Raw genomic sequence first — 18,091 nt, 5'->3', positions numbered from 1 at the left:
CCTGAAGTCCAGGAATACGGCATCAATCTGCTCGCCAGTGTCTACGGCACTGTGAATTTCTTGGGCAAATAGGGCGAGCTGAGTTTCACATGATCTCTGTTTGCGGAATCCATGTTGGTTATGATGAAGGAGATTTGTATTATCTAAGAACGTCATAATACGAGAACACAAAACATGTTCCATTATTCTGCAACAGATTGACGTAAGCGAAATAGGCCTATAATTATTCGCATCTGATTTATGACCCTTCTTGAAAATGGGAACGACCTGCGCTTTCTTCCAGTCGCTAGGTACTTTACGTTCTTCCAGCGATCTACGATAAATTGCTGATAGAAAGGGGGCAAGTTCTTTAGCATAATCACTGTAGAATCTTAAGGGTATCTCGTCTGGTCCAGATGCTTTTCCGCTACTAAGTGATAGCAGTTGTTTTTCAATTCCGATATCGTTTACATATCATGTTTTATGCTTACGTTTTATGTCTCGCTTCTCACGTTTATGTCTCACGTCTCATGTCTCACATTTTACATTTACATCTCACATATCAGGTCTCACGTCTCACGTCACACGTCTCACGTCACACTGACCATGCAAACATGTACCCACTATCTTGCGGATGTTTTGAGACCTGTCTGCCAGACGGGTCTCACGTTTTACGTTTACGTTTTATGTCTTACTGAGCATGCAAACATGTAGCTACTGTTCAGCCACTACATCCCATGTCTCACATTTACTGTGATTTTTATGGTTGATAAACCATAAAAAGTTAAAGGAATTCGATATCGTGAACGTTACAGCCATTGATATTCTTGTAACCTTTATATACTATAAGCATGCCTGACAGCGTTGCACATTCCTCGTAATTCAGCACTTCGTTATATCTATCTGGTAAAAGAAACTTACACTCGGCATTGAGCACAAGAGATGTTTTATATGCATATCTTATATTTACGCTGCTGGCGTTTGTAATTGTGTATAAATGTCCTTCTAGTGGCGACCTATGCCCTCAGTAGTTTGGTCCTATAGAACTTACCACGAGTTTCCGAATTTCCTAAGTCACTAAGCCTTTTATGACACATTGGCGCGACCGCCAAAAAGTGCTCCCCACATAGTGGCCACCATCTTTTGCTCAAAATGTCGAGGATTTGTCCTCAACCACCCCCTTGCTTAAAATCGCCAAGATTTCGCAAAAAAGTGCCCGCCAAAAAGTGGTCGCCATCTTTTGCGCAAAAAGATGCGGGTTCAGGAGGGTGACCACTTTTGCTGTAAAGTCGCCAAGATTTCCCAAAAATGTTACCGCAAAAAAGTGTCCGCCATCTTTTGGCCAAAATGATTCAGGTTCAAAGAGGCGGCCACTTTTACACAAAATGTTTTAAAAATTTAAGTGTAAAGATGTGGAAAATTTTTCGCTTGCTTTTCACATGGATTGTCTCATTCTGTCTGTTTTTCAAGTGATAAAGATGAGGAAATTTTTTTCACTTGTTTTTCATCTGTATTTTCCTCTACCGACGCCTATACTAATTCGAGGTTATTTGAGATCCTAGTGTTAGATATTATAGGGATTTCTCCACAGATGCAACAGGAAAACAGGTATTGGTATTTTCTGTCCATTGTTACTCACTTTTTCGACTATCTGGTTTTAGTGTCAACTGCCAACATGTCAGCAGAGATGGTGGCAAAAACCTTTGTTGAATAGTACTGCCTTTTGGATGTACCCTCACAGGCCAAGAACAAGTTTTATGTCTGCTTTATTTGTACAAGTACGTAAAGTTTTACGGATTAAGAAGTGTGATGCAACTTCTTGCAGCATAAAGCCAATGACACAGTGGAACTCTTTCATGAAAGTGTTGCAAAAATGTTATCCTGTTACATAAATAAGGCACATAGCGAATGATAACATTATTTACTATGAATCTTCTCTGCTTACAACAGTAGACTACAAGAGTCAACAGGGCACACACCCTACTAGGTAGTCTACCAACACCCAGTTGGTTAGAAGTGCCTCTCCCTCAGCAATGTTACACAATAGTACACTATTAAATATCTTGCCTTGCTGTGTCTGCCATATCATATATTATGTGTATGTCTCTATTTTTTAGCCTGTTGTTACAGTGTTCTCTAACACAGTGTGTCTCCTTATTAGGAACATCTTAATCCTTTGACCATTTCTCTACCATGCCCACAGGGAGAGGTCTTTTCTAAGTTCAAAAAGGTTGTTCCCATATTTGGGTCGCTACAGAGCTGAAAACCATGCTAGATGTTTACCCTTCTGTATATAGTAAGCCACATACTAATAGTGAGAAGGTGGGGCTTGGACTACGCCACAAGCCAAAGTGGCTGACTGTAACCCAGGCACAGTAAATTTGGCTGGCCTGGCTGGCTCATGTTAATGCCAAAACTGCCACTCAAGATGTTGGTGAGGCCTTTGTGCTGCGTGCTAGTTGTTCATGAAGGACTTGAGGTGTCCTAGAGACATGCATTGAATTTATAGGCTTTATATTGGCTGGTTCAAAGCTTCTCTGTTTCTAAGGTACTTATTATCATTAGAATAGTAAGACTGTTAATGTATCTCACGAGATAGTTGTTTTTTATATATGTGCTTGAAATTGTAGTGTTTACTTCGTAAACAGTCGACCACTGGTTTGCGCACAAGTGATTCCAAATAAAATGAACTTGCCACCCCTTTTAAACTTCTGCCCTTCTCATATATCGTGATTCAGTTGCTGATGTGTGATTCACAGACAGAAAAATTCTTGCTGGACTTCAATATTGTGGGATTTCCTCCTCAACGAACTCACATCAGAAATGGTTATTACAAATATAACAGAGAGGAGACTTTTATATTGTTTTAACGCCTTTCATGAGTGCTTTCAGTCCATATGTGTCTTTGGCTACTCCTGAGAGCATAATTTTTCTACATCATGCTTACAATATTTTTCTCGCATACTTCACTGAGGATAGGAATTGTTTTCTCAACTTCAGTCGTTTCATTTTGCACAGATGGAAAAAGAATGTATTTTCAAGTGAAATCTCTAAATCTTGTATGTAATTTGAGTCAATTTTATACTAATAAGTAGCTGGAGACAAAGAATTTTCAGCATGATGATTTATAACGAAGATGTTAACCTTTGGCCATAAATGAAAATTGCATTTATCACAGTGCAGCACTAAATTTGTTGTGGTACTTCTGTTTACCTTTTATATCAGTTCCTTGCATTGCGAATATTTTATTAGTGTTTGCTTTACTGACCATCATTTACATCATCATCCCTCTTTATACATTCATTGTAGTGGAGTTCTGGGTTGAACAGCAATGTGATGTACTCCTGCTGTTCATCTGGTCGCATGTCCTAATATGGCTGCGAACCTGGCTCTGCCTTTTCCCCTTAATTGATAACTCTGCTAATGGCACTCGTTCGGCTTGCGTACAAGCAAATATATTAGAGACACTCTTGCATCTCCCTCCATTATGTTGATTTCCACGTCCAGCAGCCCTAAATATAGCTTACCTTACTTTCTCAGATGGCATAAGATTCCTTATATTTTTGCCCCTACAATGTACGTCACATTTTTTGTACAAATGTTTGTATCTGACTGACTTAGATGCAATAAAAATCTGCTTAAAAACCAGTACTTATCGTCGAGAGAGGCTGGACAACGGCTTCTGAGAACTGAGAAACGTGTTTGGACTCCGCTGTTTCACATGGAAATAACTAGAAACACCAGAACTACATGGTAACTGTAGAACTGAGCAACTCTGCTTCTTGCTTCCAATGTGGGTACTGCAAGTGAAGTTGTGACTACAGGTCTACATGAAATTCAATTCAATAGAAACCATAACCCTTAAAAATTAAAAATATAATCATGTAGCAAGTATTTTTTTTCTTGTGGACTCTTGTGAAGAGAGGTAACTGGAATTACAAACCCTGCACATACAGTGCAATTGAAATATATCAGCTCTTCATGTGTTATGTAGATAGAAATTATCTGACATTTCATACTTCCCATGAGATACTGTATTTCCTGCGTAAGGTACTATGATAAAAGCTGTTTAAAAGTCATCAGTAAACACTTCCAGGCTAAGTTGCCGTGGTCGATCTGTAGAACTTCTTCTCCCTGACGCTTCGTTCTGAACTACGGAGAACATCTTCCGAGGTGAGTCGACGACTGGCTGCTAGGAGCTGGGGCCGCCGCTTATATGGAGATCGTAGAGGGCGCCACCGCACGTCACGTGGCGTCGATGTGTAGCTATCTCTGGCTATCGTCTGTTCTCTCGATTGCAGACAATCGATTGTCACGTGATTGATGCAACGTCGACCACCATATCTTGTCCAATTTTAATCCTTCTTCTTTACGATTAAAATTGTATTGATGTTTGTGGATTTCAATTGCCTCTCTATACATACGTGTGTAATAATGCGACGTCCTCGCTAGCACGCTTGTCTCACCAAATTTTATTTCTTGATCTCCATCCTTCTAAACATGTTCCGCTACTGCCGATTTGTCGATATGTCCCAAGCGACAGTTCCTTTTGTGCTCCGTCAACCGTGTATTGATACTTCTTTTTGTAGTTCCTGTGTAAACCCTGCCACAACTACACGGAATTTTATATACCCCTGGGGTGGCTAGGGGGTGACGAGCATCTTTTGTTGATCTTAGGCATTCACTAATTTTCTTAGTAGGTCTGAAAATAGTCTCCACTTGAAACTTGGCTAGTGCTTTCCCAATGCGATCCGTGATGTTATGGATGAACGGAAGAAATACTTTTCCAGCTGATGGTTGTTGCTGTCTATTTTTAGGCATTTTTCTACTTGGGTGAAGTGCTCGGTTAATCTCGTTTTTCGTATAACCATTTTTCGCAAAAGCCATTCGTAAATGATTTATTTCTTCTTGTAAGTAGCCTGGTTCACAAATATTATTGGCCCTATCCACTAGTGTTTTTATGACCCCCCTCTTTTGCCTAGGGTGGTGGTTTGAGTTCTCATGGAGGTAGCGATCAGTATGTGTACCTTTCCTGTAGACCTTATGACCTAAGGTCCCATCCGCCCGTTTGATAACTGATACATCCAAAAAGTTAAGTTGTCCATTCTTCTCTTTCTCCATAGTAAATTTGATCTTTGGTTTGATGCTATTTAAGTGCATCAGGAAATCATTCAAGTCTTCTTCCTCATGATTCCATATTACAAAGGTATCATCCACAAACCGATAACACTTCGAGGGGCTTTTTTTTGGCCGACTGCAGTGCATGATGTTCAAAATATTCCATGAATAAATACACAATTGCGGGGCTTAGGGGGCTTCCCATGGCTACCCCATCAATCTGTTCATAAAATTCACCATTGTACTGAAAATAGGTCGAGGATAGACAGTGTTGGAACAAGGCAACTATATGAGTAGGGAACATATCGGCTATATGAGAGAGAGCTTGATCAACCGGAACCATAGTGAACAAAGACATTATATCAAAACTGACAAGGATGTCATTAGGACCGACAGTAATTTCCCTCAATTTCTCAATGCAGTGTAGAGAGTTTTTAATATGACTCTCAGTTTTTCCTATGTAAGATTGTAACAAAGAGGCAAGGTGTGTGGCTAGTTCTTGGGTAGGAGCTCCAATTGCGCTGACTATCGGTCTCAAAGGAACGTCAGGCTTATGTATCTTTGGTAATCCATATAATCTCGGAGGATAAGCCTCCGTTTTACAAAGATACTTTTTAACTTCTGTAGGAATGGAAGACTGTTTAAAAGGTTTCTAAACTACCTTCTTATGCAGTGCAGACGCCTCTGCAAGACACTAACATATATGTATTACTTACCAAGTTGAATGAAGTAACCGACCTGATGACCTAGCTGCAAGAGGCAGGTACGTATTTGTTCATTAGTATATACACTGTTGCCAGCTCCATCATGCTAACTGTGTAGTGCCAATGTGACCATTCTACACCACGTCACCAAACACTGTACTAACATCAACAGACGTTCCTCATAGGCATGCAGTACAGGGATCAATTTGGACAATGTGTGAATCTTAATTTGAAAACTGCATGTACATATACAATAATCTGTTACCTGGCTTAATTCCAGTGAATTCTTGTAGACTCTTTGAGTAAAGTCTCGATTCTAATCGTCTCTGCAACACCACTTTCATGTCACCTGTTTCTTCCTCACCACACTATGTATTTCAGCATTCATACTTTACCATGCCACAACCAACTATGCAGGAACCCCGGGCAGCCATCTTGCCTCACGCCCTTCACGAAGATAGTGCGACCACTGGTAAACTGAGACGTTCAGGTGGCGCTCAGCTCAAACTACCACTCTTCGACGCCAAGAATCTGAGCTTGTGGTTCACGATCATCAAATGTATTTTTTAGACAAATGGCATTTTCAATGACTAGTTGAAGTATATGCATCTGGTCAGTCACCTGGTGGGCAACTCAGAAGTAGTTGCCTCATGTGGGAACAGTAACATCAAGATGTCATTTTCGAGATCAAACTGAGTGATAATACACTTGTCACAATTCTGGCCGTGCCTCCGCACCTCAGCGGATCCAGTTTTTGCTGTGAGCTCTGTTGTTAATCAGCCTACCGACAGACCTACAGCTCGGCATGATTACGAGTGAGACAGAGCCAGACAGGTTGCGCTTAGTTATGGCTGACAAAATGTTCAGTGTCATTGGCCATTGGCAAAAAGTAACAGCATCTCAAGAATCGATTCAGTATTACACACGGCGGGCTCCCCTCCCCCTGTTGCACAACTACAACCAACTGGACACAGAGGGCCATGATTACAGCAGAAGGACTCCTCGTTGCCTGCACAGCACACACACCAGTGCCCTAAGTTACATATGGAAACAGTGTCATGCATCTCAACTGGCTTCAGGTACTAATTCTACGCAATTTGGTGGTGCTGCACGCAAGTGTTGGTACTCTGGGCGGGGACCCAAACTCCATGACTATGTCGCAATAGGCGGTCCAGTCCGTGACGCTTCACCATCTCTAACCCACCAGAATATCTGACATACAAACGCTCACCTTTGCAGTTGCTTATGGATGTCTCTTATAGTGGACAAAGCGTCAAACCAATATCTACTAATCGACACAACTTCAACATTAGTGTACATGGCACTATCACAACATCATGCACTTGTCGGTCACTCTCCAGTGTCCATGGATCTTCCCAGTTACTGATATGTTAGAACCAGTAATTAGAATCGACTGTTTACGACGTCACCAGCTCTCCATCAACATCTTACGGCCCATGCTCATTTACCACCTCTCAGGTGAAGGAGTACAAGCTGTCTCCACCTCCTCTATGCCACCAGAACCTGTGCTTGTTGTGCTGCCCCTCAATCGCACCATCCAGAACATTCTCCGTGCACGTGCCAAACTTCCAGATGATATTTTCCACACCTATTGACAGTACACCACTTACAATGAACAGACACAGCCACTCTGCACGGAAAACGGCGAGCTTTGACATCATATCACTAACACTGTAGCGGCCATAGCAGCAGCACATGAGCAGCTCTGTATGGCAAAAGAAAACAGATGGATACGGCCCCCGCCCCACCTGCCTCACAGGGGCACGTCCCACCTCCAGCGCACTCCATGCCCACACAGTCCCTGATGGCCGCCAAGAACCACCACGAAGGCAGTAATCGCAGTGAGCAGTGTGTGTTAGCAGTGCTCCCGACCCCTGTACACATGTACCCGTGCTGCTCTTAATGAAACCATGCATCATATAATAGCTATGGATAGACCCCAAGTTTTACATATACCTCTAAAGTTAGCTCCAGCAGGCCTATAACTTGCACATGACACCTACCCCATTCCTAAAATTTATGACTTTATCCATTTCTTCACAGGCACAACGATTTTCAGCATAATCGACTGTAAGTCCACTACCTGCAAATACCCATGCACCCTGTTGACATCCAAAGGACTGCCAATAAAAACTTCTATTGGACTTTTTGAACATCTCTTTATGCTGCAGCGGTCTCCTATTCCACTTCCCCTTCTGCTATACGTATATTGATGACATACTCATCTTCTCGCATTTCGTGGATGAACACTCATGACACCTTGAACAAGCTCTAGCCATGTTGCAGGAGGATGGAGTGACCATTAACGATGCAAAATCAAAACTTCAGCAGATAAAAGTTGGTAAATACACATATGCTGCTGGTGCAAGACCTTCCTCGCCTATGCTCCGCAAGAAACTGTCCAGTCAGGCCCTCTGCAGACGATAAACACGTCATGGCTGGTCATGTGTACCTGCGCCACTGAAAACTGCGAGGCTGCCTGGCGCTCCCGCGCCTGTCGACATTGACTGGTCGTCACACCTCACAGTTCGCTACAATCATGGTGGGGAACTCTGTGGAGAAATGCATCCTAGAGGAACTGAAAAATCTTCAGCGTGAGCGGTGTGGACGTCCTATGGGACAGTGCAAAGCGACTTCAGCTATAGACGAGATTCTCTATACAAATACTCAGTTTAATAAAGAGTATTCTCGTAAACTGGGTGTGTCGACTCTCTTGGTGACTTGCTACCACCGTAATATCCCGCTCCCCGCGGTTAAACTAGCCAATGTAATGTACTATTACGGCTTTTTCAATGAAATGTGTGTACTGTTAGCAGAAACATGGGGAAAAGTCTGCCTTTTTTACGATTCTTGATGGTACACCCTACATACAAAAAATTGTGCCTGTATAAAAGCGAAATGTAGGTGTTAGTGCCTACTTGGCAGTAACTATGTACCTGTGATACACTTAAAGACGTTTATCTGATAGTGAATTGTCTTTTACTGGTGCAATATCTATCTTTTATGTAAAGTTGTCTACTTATAAATGTTTAAGGTGAGTTTTTCCTAATAAAAGTAATAAGATTGCGTGCCATAGGCACTTTTTGATCAGTGAAGAGTTTAACTCAATCTTCATGTTACACATGTTAATTTACTAACAGATCTAAATTTACTAGTGAGTTAAAATTATGGGGTTTCAAGTAATGAATACTGTTGTTCACTCACTACTGCCTATTATCACTTTGCTTACACTTTATGGTTGAGATATATGCTATCTGGCCGTGTCTATTCTCTGTCTATACTCTGTCCAATCTGTGATGGTATATCAAAAGTACTCTTTATAGCTTTAGAAGCCTTAAGATGGGAACTAGGAGTGTCAAAAAAAAAAAAAAAAAAAAAAAAAGAGAGCATTTCCAATCTACTTATTTACAATCTACGCGCTAACTGAAGACGTCAGCGCTAATGAACCTGTTTTGTTTGTCTTATCAGGAATTTCGTGTCAAATGTGTAGATGTGTAAGGGAATTAGTTCAGCAAGTTAGCTGCATGGTAAACACATTAACACAGACACTTATTTTGAGATGAGGTCTTGAAACATGGTAGTTAACGTGGTGCTCTGCTCCAATTTAATTCTGTGCTGATTATGTTATTTTAATGTTTTATTGTTAAGCGAGTTAAGCTCTTCTTGCAAAATACCTGAGCATGATCATGAATGATTTTGCTTAACTGTTGAGGTTTGATGGTGACGTTCTTATCACAATATGCCTGACTGACTACTATTTTGTTTAACCCCTATTACCTCCTGGTTAATAGTTTAGTTTTTATTACGACAGTAATTCACTTCAGCTGTGTGACCAGGTTTTTAACATTGCTTGTTGACTGTATGTCGGAATTTAAGACCCTTCTGGATAAATTAATATTTTAAAATTTTAAATCAGTGTCTTCAATTATTAATGAAACACCAAACTTCAAAATTATACCTCTCTGATTGTATGATGCAACACCATGACCCCCTCTAATACCTTCCAGCCGGAGTGCGCCAGTTTGGCATCCTTGACCCTAGAGGCAAGTGCTTTCAGGCAGGTGACGCCTCCCTCTATTGCCAGCACAGTCAACTTGTATCCAGACTACTGAATTATAATGTGCCTTTTCACCTAAAGCATTGCCCCATTATCATTGGAAAATACCAATGATGGGTGTCCACTCCCTTGACTTACTCTATTACTGGCATAATGCGAAGCCCATAGTCTCTGACTTAGCTGTGTTGTATGCAAATGTCACACTGGGGAGTACTGTATCTCAATTTTTCTGCTCAGTATCGCTGTACATAGCGAACATATCTTCCAACATCGTCTTAAAGCATTCAGTACATTCATCTGTGGGTAGTAGACACTTGCTATGCTTTGAATGATGTCGCACTATGAAGTTACGGCTGGTATTATTCTCTACTGCAAAACTTTTCTATGATCAGCAGCCCATACATAGGGTGCTCCATACTTCTTCAAGGAACCTTGCAATTTCTGGAGCTTCAGCAATCAGTACTACTTTGGCGATGGTGTAGTTGGTGAGGTAGTCAGTGCAGACGATTGTCCATCGTTCCCTTTTACTGACGTCGTGAATCTCTCCAAGAGATTGAATAGAATTTTATGGAGTGGAACTGCTGTAGGTTAAATTAAAACCAGATGCTCCCCCAAAGGGGGAGGCATTTCTTACAGTGGCTCACATAGTGTGTAAGGGATTGATAGAGATCTGCACAGTGGCAGCTGTATATTGTTCTGTCAAGAGCCTTTGCAGTAACCAGACGTTCAAGCATCGTGAAAATATTTCAGGACATATAGCTGCACTGAATCACAGTTCTCCTTACATAAAGTTAAGTGCATTAACTGGAATTCTCCTTTGATCGATCCCTCTTTCTTCAAGGTTTCTATGTTTTTCAGCAATTCTGGGCCTTCCATCTGCTCAGCAGCAACGTCATTTATCTCAGCGATGACTGAGGTTTGTCCATACTGCTGTGATCAGCCACAGAATTGACTGAAAGGTAGTTGGCACGCTAGTGTTTGCGTTCAGTTTTGTATACTACTGCGATGTCGTATTCCCAAAGCGTTAGAGCCCATGTCGGCAGTCAACCTTATGGATTCTTCAGGCTAGTCAGTTGGCGTCACAGTTGTTTATCAAATAAACGTCGCAAGAGTTTGTTGATGACCAAACCAACTGCAAGACACTCTTCAGTTGTAAAGTGATAATTGTATTGTTATGTACTCTTTGGTCCACTTTGGAATGCAAGAAATACAATCACATAACCTCTTAATCGAAGATGGCGACAACCACGCCACCTTACATATCATTGAAAGGCCATCCCCCTTATCCTCTTCTCGATCTCCCTCTCCACACCATCATTACCTCGTCCTCTCCCATCTTCCTATACAATCACAGAGCAGTATTAAGAATGAGAGAGACAATCAAATATTCAAGAGAGTGTAAGTACCCCAGTTATGCTAGTGGGAAATTTAGAAACCACCTTGCCTCTCTGGCCAGTCAGGGCAAGTATTAAAATGACGTGTGAAAATGGTGGCAGATAAGCAATAAAAGGTGAAAAGTCAAAGCTATGCTTTATTTCTGTGAAAGTAAAAGACATTACTTTTTTGTGTGAAAGTCAAAGATAGTATGTACCTAATGTATAATAATAAAATGACGTGTAAAACTTACACCAAGGTCAAAGATATGCATATTTCTGTGATATTTAGAAAAAATTACGTAAAAATACATACCTATGGTGTAACATTAAAATGATGTATAGAAGGGACACCAAAGTCAGAGATATGGATTATTTCGGTAAAAATACATACAGACTCGTACATCTCGCATAATGTTAAAGTGTTGCCTAAAATGGTGACAAGTTTAAAGATATACAGTATTAAAAAAAAAAAACTCTAAATTGAATACACATGTATCTCTGCATTTTATGAGTCGAATACTGTTGTCCTTACACGAATCTTGAATATGATCTCTTTGATACAAATTAATCATTTCTACTTCATCTCTCTCTCTCTCTCTCTCTCTCTCTCTCTCTCTCTCTCTCTCTCTCTCTCTCACACACACACACACACACACACACACACACGGACACAAACAGTAAACAATAAACGGTAGGTAAATGGTGAAATTATGAAACAATATGAAAACAGTGTAGAAGCAAAGGCAAAGCAGTGGCAAAACGGTAAGGCATACGCATTACCCATTTCATGTAATCTGGTACTCATTATAGCTGTAACTAATTTTCCCAGAACTATAATAAACAGTCCAGCGATATTATAACAAATGGTTTTCTGTACTGTCTCATCATCAAGTGTCATCTCACAGCTTAAAAAAATACATCATCGCCTTGTTTCATATTCAGAAAAAATAGCAAGACTTTACCTCTCAAACTCTTACATCAGTAACACACATACATACGATACACACGCTTTGGGCGACAGTGTAAGTAAGACAGAGAGCCCAGAGCAATGTGTAGAGTTATCTCTGCACATCTCAGCCGTTCTCATAAGAATCACAGGTCATGATAGCTCGATTGAAAGGATGAGACACACTAACAGTACGCTGCATGAAGCAAAAAACTACAGAGAGAATGAGAAAGGGGAAAAAACTGAAACAAGACATACCTTAGATTAAAAATTATTGATAAATTGATATTTTAACCAAGTGCTTATGTACGAAGTTTTTCATGTACTTACACTATTTACATTTTTGTAGGTATTTACAGTATTCAGATTACAAATTTCTATATTTTCCATACATTATTTTTACAGATATTAACTTTCTCTGCAATCAACATTTTTTGTAGGGTAGTGACCTAAGGACACTGTATGTACTTTACTAGGAAGTATATTTTGTGGAGATGAGACAAGTTTATATTGTTTGATGATCAAAAAATATGTTACTTAGATCAAGAGTGTACTGGACAACAGTTTCTACTTCCGAATTCAGAAGACAGGGCTCCATACAGCCATGTCGCACTACGAAGACTGAAGGCCATCAGATTTTACGTATGGCTCTGGCGCATCGTGCTGCATCTGCAGCAGTGATTTCGGCAGATATTGGCACCAAGGTAACACAATGAACCGTTACAAATCGGTTAATTCAAGGACAGCTTCGAGACAGATGCCCCTGTAGCTTACATTACACTGGCCCCAAACCACCGCCATTTGCGACTTCAGTAGTCTCAAACGAGAGATCATAGAATGGCATGGTGGAGGTCTGTTGTGTTTTCGATCTGACTTCCAATCAAATTTAAAAGGAAACCTTATATTGCCACGTTTTTCATCCGTCACAGAATTTTGTATGGCTCACCTCTGGATATTCCAAGTGCCAACCGATCAAACTGCTCCTTACAAAACACTTCTCTCCTTCCTATGACTGACTATACAATAACTCGAGCCGTAGAAACCTCTACCAAAAGAAGCAGTGTCATTCTTTCCCTCTGTTTCCCCAGCCAATGAGGTGATCTGCTTTGTCACTATCTAGCGTCTTCAACTTAGAATTTATTTATATTACACATTTTTTTTAAAAGTGAAAGCCTTCTGCAGTATCTCACATTTTCAAAGGCCTTGGACTGAGTGCAGCCTGTTCATCATTTACAAGTTTAATTTTCTGTGCCTTTCTGGGGGAGAGTACAAAAGTGCCTGCCCTCTAAATAGGCGAGACTGTTCACTCCATTTCACATTCGTATAATCTTTTTCCAGGCGTTTTGTCTACGTGAGATGCTACCTGTGTGTTCCTGCAGTGGCCTGATGTTCCACTGTTGTTGGGCACAGTAAAAGCTGTTGGCCAAATGCCGGCATCCCCCGGCTCTCTTCCTCTTCTTTTCCAAAAATCTGGCGCCGAAGGTGGCTACCTCTTACTCAGTTTTATGCTAGAGATATGTGTATGTACATAATTATCTTTAACTTTCCAATTAAGTAATGCAAGTTGGTGACAGAGGTGTGTATTTGCACAAAATTTTACCTACATACCATGGAAATAATGCATGTATCTTATCTTGAAATCAATAATATGTACCATTTTAGTATCAAACAGTTTTATGGAAATTCATCGAAATGATGCATGTCTTTGACTTTTGCATCGTTTTAATATTATGTACTGACTGGCAGAAGAGAAAGGGTAAAGGCGGGGGCTGTGCAGAGCGCAATTCGGCTAGTTAGATGTTTTAAATTTATTTTATTTACTTGATGTCTCATTTTAATACTTCACTTTGACTGACTGGAAAGAAGTGGAGGGGGTGGAGCATATTGCACAACCGGGCTAAGTAGTTTGCCTATGTTCGATTTTTCATTGGGTTTTTATTTTTATTACTGCACTACAATTGGTTGGAAACGGTCGAGGGTAGGACAAAAGTGGGTTGGGCTGGCGGGAGAGATGGGGAAAGAGGAGGGGAAAGGGCATGTCAGTGACAGGTACGTATGAAGGGAGTGTGGTTTCCGCCATATTGGATAGTGAGGTTACGTGACTCCATAGCTTGATATGGATCAAAGAGAATATCATTTACTGCTGGTGATTCATTTCGTATTCGAGAATGCCTTGGAAGCATAAGCACCTTCCTGAATTCGCACTACAACTGCTGCCATCCCATAACCGCTGGCGTCAATGTGAATTTACTTTCTTGGCATTCTAGTCATACAGTATTTGAACTGAAGGATAATGAAGGACCTTTCTTGCACCCCGTTCCCAGAAATGTTGGTGTCTCCCTTCACTATTGCTTGTAATGGACGTGCCTTAATACAGAATTCTTCTATCAGTTGCCGGTAGTGTGATCAAATTCCCGGATAGCTTCTCAAATCGCAATTGTGCCAAGGAGTCGAAAATTCTATTACTGATCTTATTTTCTCTGGATCGGGGCGCATTATCGCCGTTCACTAGGTGCCCCAAGATTATTATTGGTTTTTGGATTTAAATAAAGACCTGCATTCTGAACACACTTCATCACAGTTTTCAGGCAGCTAACGTGCTCTTAAAATGTTTCCGAAAAAAACGACAATTTCATCCAGATTGCAAAGACACTTTGTCCGTTTAATGTGTTGTCCATCATAAGTTCGAAGGTGTTTCGAGTGTTACGTAGTACAAACAGCATAATTTTGAACCCATAAATGCCTTCAGGAGTTATGAAGGCAGTCTTTTCCTAGTCAGCGTCGTCAACCTGTTTGCGTGTCCGCTGTTGATAAATATTTTGCTTTTTTCAGTCAGCCTATGTTATAGTCAACATCTGGTAATAGCTAGACGTCCTGTTTCGTGGTTTTGTTGCATGGTTGGTACTCGATGCAGAAACGCCATGTGCCATCCTTTTTGTTCTGAGAGTACTTAGAACTCTCTGAGATTTCAGTAATGTCCTCTTGGTGCATTTTCTCCACTTCGTTCCTAATTATATGTAGTTCAACTGGCGACACGCTGTTTCAGCACTGGATTATTGGCATATGACCACCAACGCTTTACCATGGTCCGTTGGTCCGTCTATTCTCCATTCTAGATTTGAAAGCATCCGACAATTGATGCAGAATGGTTGACTATCGCTCTCGTTGTTCATTGGTCAGGCCAGTTTCTATTGGCAGTTCGATAGTAGCGTCTTCTTCTGCATTGTCTGGAGTGGCAGTGGAGCACTATTCTTCGTCGATGTCGTTAATCTGCCATTCTCGGACTGGATCAGCTGTCCCCAGGATCGTTGTTGCTCGTTACAATTTGTCTCTGTGCGATGATTATAATAATCACACTGGCATGTAGATATTCTTTATGAGACTGAGTAGCTATTTGCAATCGATAAAACTCTCGCAGTCACACTAAGCATTTAGAGTGACGACTGGGACTCGTTTCGTTGATGATTGCAAAATCTACAACCACCATTGTTGCGTTGGGTTAGGTTGCCGGAATAGCTTCGTTAATCTAGAGCTGTGTGTGATTGCATTTGATGCCTGAATCTGAGAGTAACATTATGGTTACAGCTCGTTAAAACTACGAATGTGGAGGGCTTGTTCCGTCATAGATAGTTATTCTTGTAGTACGTGTTCTGATCAGCTGGGCGTATTTCCCATTTTCGACTTTCACTACAAGAACTTTCGTATCACGAAACATATCCATATTTTGCTAGCGACATTAAGCGTTTTGCGTTACTGAAAAAGAAGTCGCAGAGTCGACCAGCGCACAGACACGTCGACCGTCGATGATGACGTCAGTGTGATTTCGTGACATCTTGGAACCGAGAGAGATGGCACAGCAGTTAGTACACTGGGCTCACACTCGGAGAACTTCGGTTCAAATATGTACGGATATCCGGATTTAGGTTCTCCATAATTTTCCTAAATCGTTTAATGTAAATGGCGGAATGGATCCTTTGACGGGACGCGGCCGACTTCCTTCCATACCCTCCTCTAATCTAAGCTTGTGCTCCCTCTCTGACGGCCTCGTTGTTGACGGGATGTTGAAGATCAATCTTTCTTTGTTTTTGGGTATCTCTGTGATTTTCGTCTTTGGCGGCCCCAGCTACAAGTACGGTCGCTTCGCTTAATGTAGTTTTCCCGAATTCGTCGGCTAGACGAGGTGCTGGTATCTCTGTGCGACGACAGGGAACAGCTACAACATGTTGGAGAGCGATCTTGTTCAGGGTACGACGACGACCTTCGTTCCGCAGGCCCACTATTAATCGTCTGCAGTTGACGGGCTTCACTAAAATTGTTGTTATGACTAACGTCTGACGGCGTAGTAATGGTCGAACACTATTCTTCTTTCTCTGCAACAGCGAACAACGTGTCCAGGGCATCCTCAGTAGAAACGTAACGGTGGGTATTCCTGTGTCCTCAAAATATCTGTTCTTCTGTTGGGCTCTACTCTTGGCAGAGGTGTTGCTCGTACCTGCGTTTGCAGTATGGGTTGTCCTGCAGTATAGGACCTAGTTGGTGAAGTCCATTCTTCCTTGTGTACTGAACTTGTGACGAAGATTCCGCTGCTGACACGCAGGGTCCATGGATTCATGAGGTTGTCTTCGTACCCGTACACGTCCATCCGCTCGATACAATTTGGAACGAGACTCGTCCGACCAGGTAACATGCTTCCAGTCATCAACAGTCCAATGTCGGTGTTAATGCCCCCACGCGTGGCGTAAAGCTTTGTGTCGTGCAGTCATCAAGGGTACACGAGTGGGCCTTCGGCTCCGAAAGCTCATGTCAATGATGTTTCTTTGAACGGTTCACACGCTGACCCTTTTTGGTGGCCCAGCATTGAAATCTGCAGCAATTCACGAAAGGGTTGTACTTCTGTCTCGCTGAACGATTCTCTTCACTCGTCGTTGGTCCCGTTCGTGCCGGATCTTTTTCAGGCCGCAGCGATATAGGAGATTTGATGTTTTACCAGATTGCTGATATTGACGGTACACTCGTGAAATGGTCGTACGGGAAAATCCCCACTTCTTCCCTATGTTGGAGATACTGTCCCACCGCTCGTGTGCCGACTGTAACACCACGCTCAAACTCACTTAAATCTTGATAACCTGCCCCTGTAGCAGCAGTAAACTATGTAACAACTGCGTCAGACCCTCGTTGTCTTACCGGTATATAGGCGTTACCGACCGCAGCGTCGTATTCTGCCTGTTTACACATCTCTGTATTTGAATACGCATGCCTATACCAGTGTTCTTTTGGAGCTTTGTGTATTTCCTAAATTCTATTTTACAGCGCTAGAACTATTATTTTAGGTCTCTGAAACTACAGTACTAGTCATTATGAATTACTATCATCTAAGCTCACAAAGATGACGTCACTGTTTCCTTACGTTTACGGTTAACTAATGCAGTCAAAAAGTTGGTTGTGTCTAAATGTTACCTTGCCGTAGGTGATGAACTGAAGAAAGAGAATTCCAAACAATTTTCTGACGCTCAGCAGCATGGCAGTAGGTTCGTCGGTTCCACGTGCAGATTTTGAGTGACGCTTTTTAATAGTATGGCTGATCCTTTAAATATGCCTCAGCCTTCGCTCAAGGATTGCAGGCTGCTGAAATTTCTTGGTAGCGTGTTGTCAATACAGCTGCTGCGTTTAAATATGCTCCGTCTTATCTCAAGGTTCGCAAGCTGCTGAAATTTCTTGGTAGCCTGTTGTTGTTACAGCTGCAGCGCAGGTGTGTTTCACTTTCAAAGAGTAAAGTACAGTCACGTGAAGCCGATTCATTATCTCTTGGCTGTGTTTGTGTATTAGTGGCTGAATACAACTTGTAAACAAAGTTGTGAATTGTGAACGCTGGGGACTGTGCTCACTTGTT

The 18,091-nt window shown here is 41.6% G+C and overlaps 1 protein-coding gene across 1 annotated transcript in view; it reads right to left on the bottom strand.

Moving 5' to 3' along the window:
- The window catches only part of LOC126475042 (cholinesterase-like), a 124,828-nt gene extending 106,998 nt beyond the window's left edge, over positions 1–17,830 (bottom strand). Inside the window, exon 1 of the mRNA XM_050102589.1 lies at positions 17,659–17,830. Within this exon, the coding sequence (XP_049958546.1) occupies positions 17,659–17,721 (63 nt within the window). The 5' untranslated portion in view covers positions 17,722–17,830. The remainder of the gene's footprint in view (positions 1–17,658) is intronic.
- Between the last annotated feature and the right edge of the window lie 261 nt (positions 17,831–18,091).

This window comes from Schistocerca serialis, chromosome 4, assembly GCF_023864345.2.
Source record: "Schistocerca serialis cubense isolate TAMUIC-IGC-003099 chromosome 4, iqSchSeri2.2, whole genome shotgun sequence".
Classification (NCBI taxonomy): domain Eukaryota; kingdom Metazoa; phylum Arthropoda; class Insecta; order Orthoptera; family Acrididae; genus Schistocerca; species Schistocerca serialis.
The sequence above is the reverse complement of the archived record's forward strand: the minus strand, read 5'-3'. Positions and strand labels throughout refer to the sequence as shown.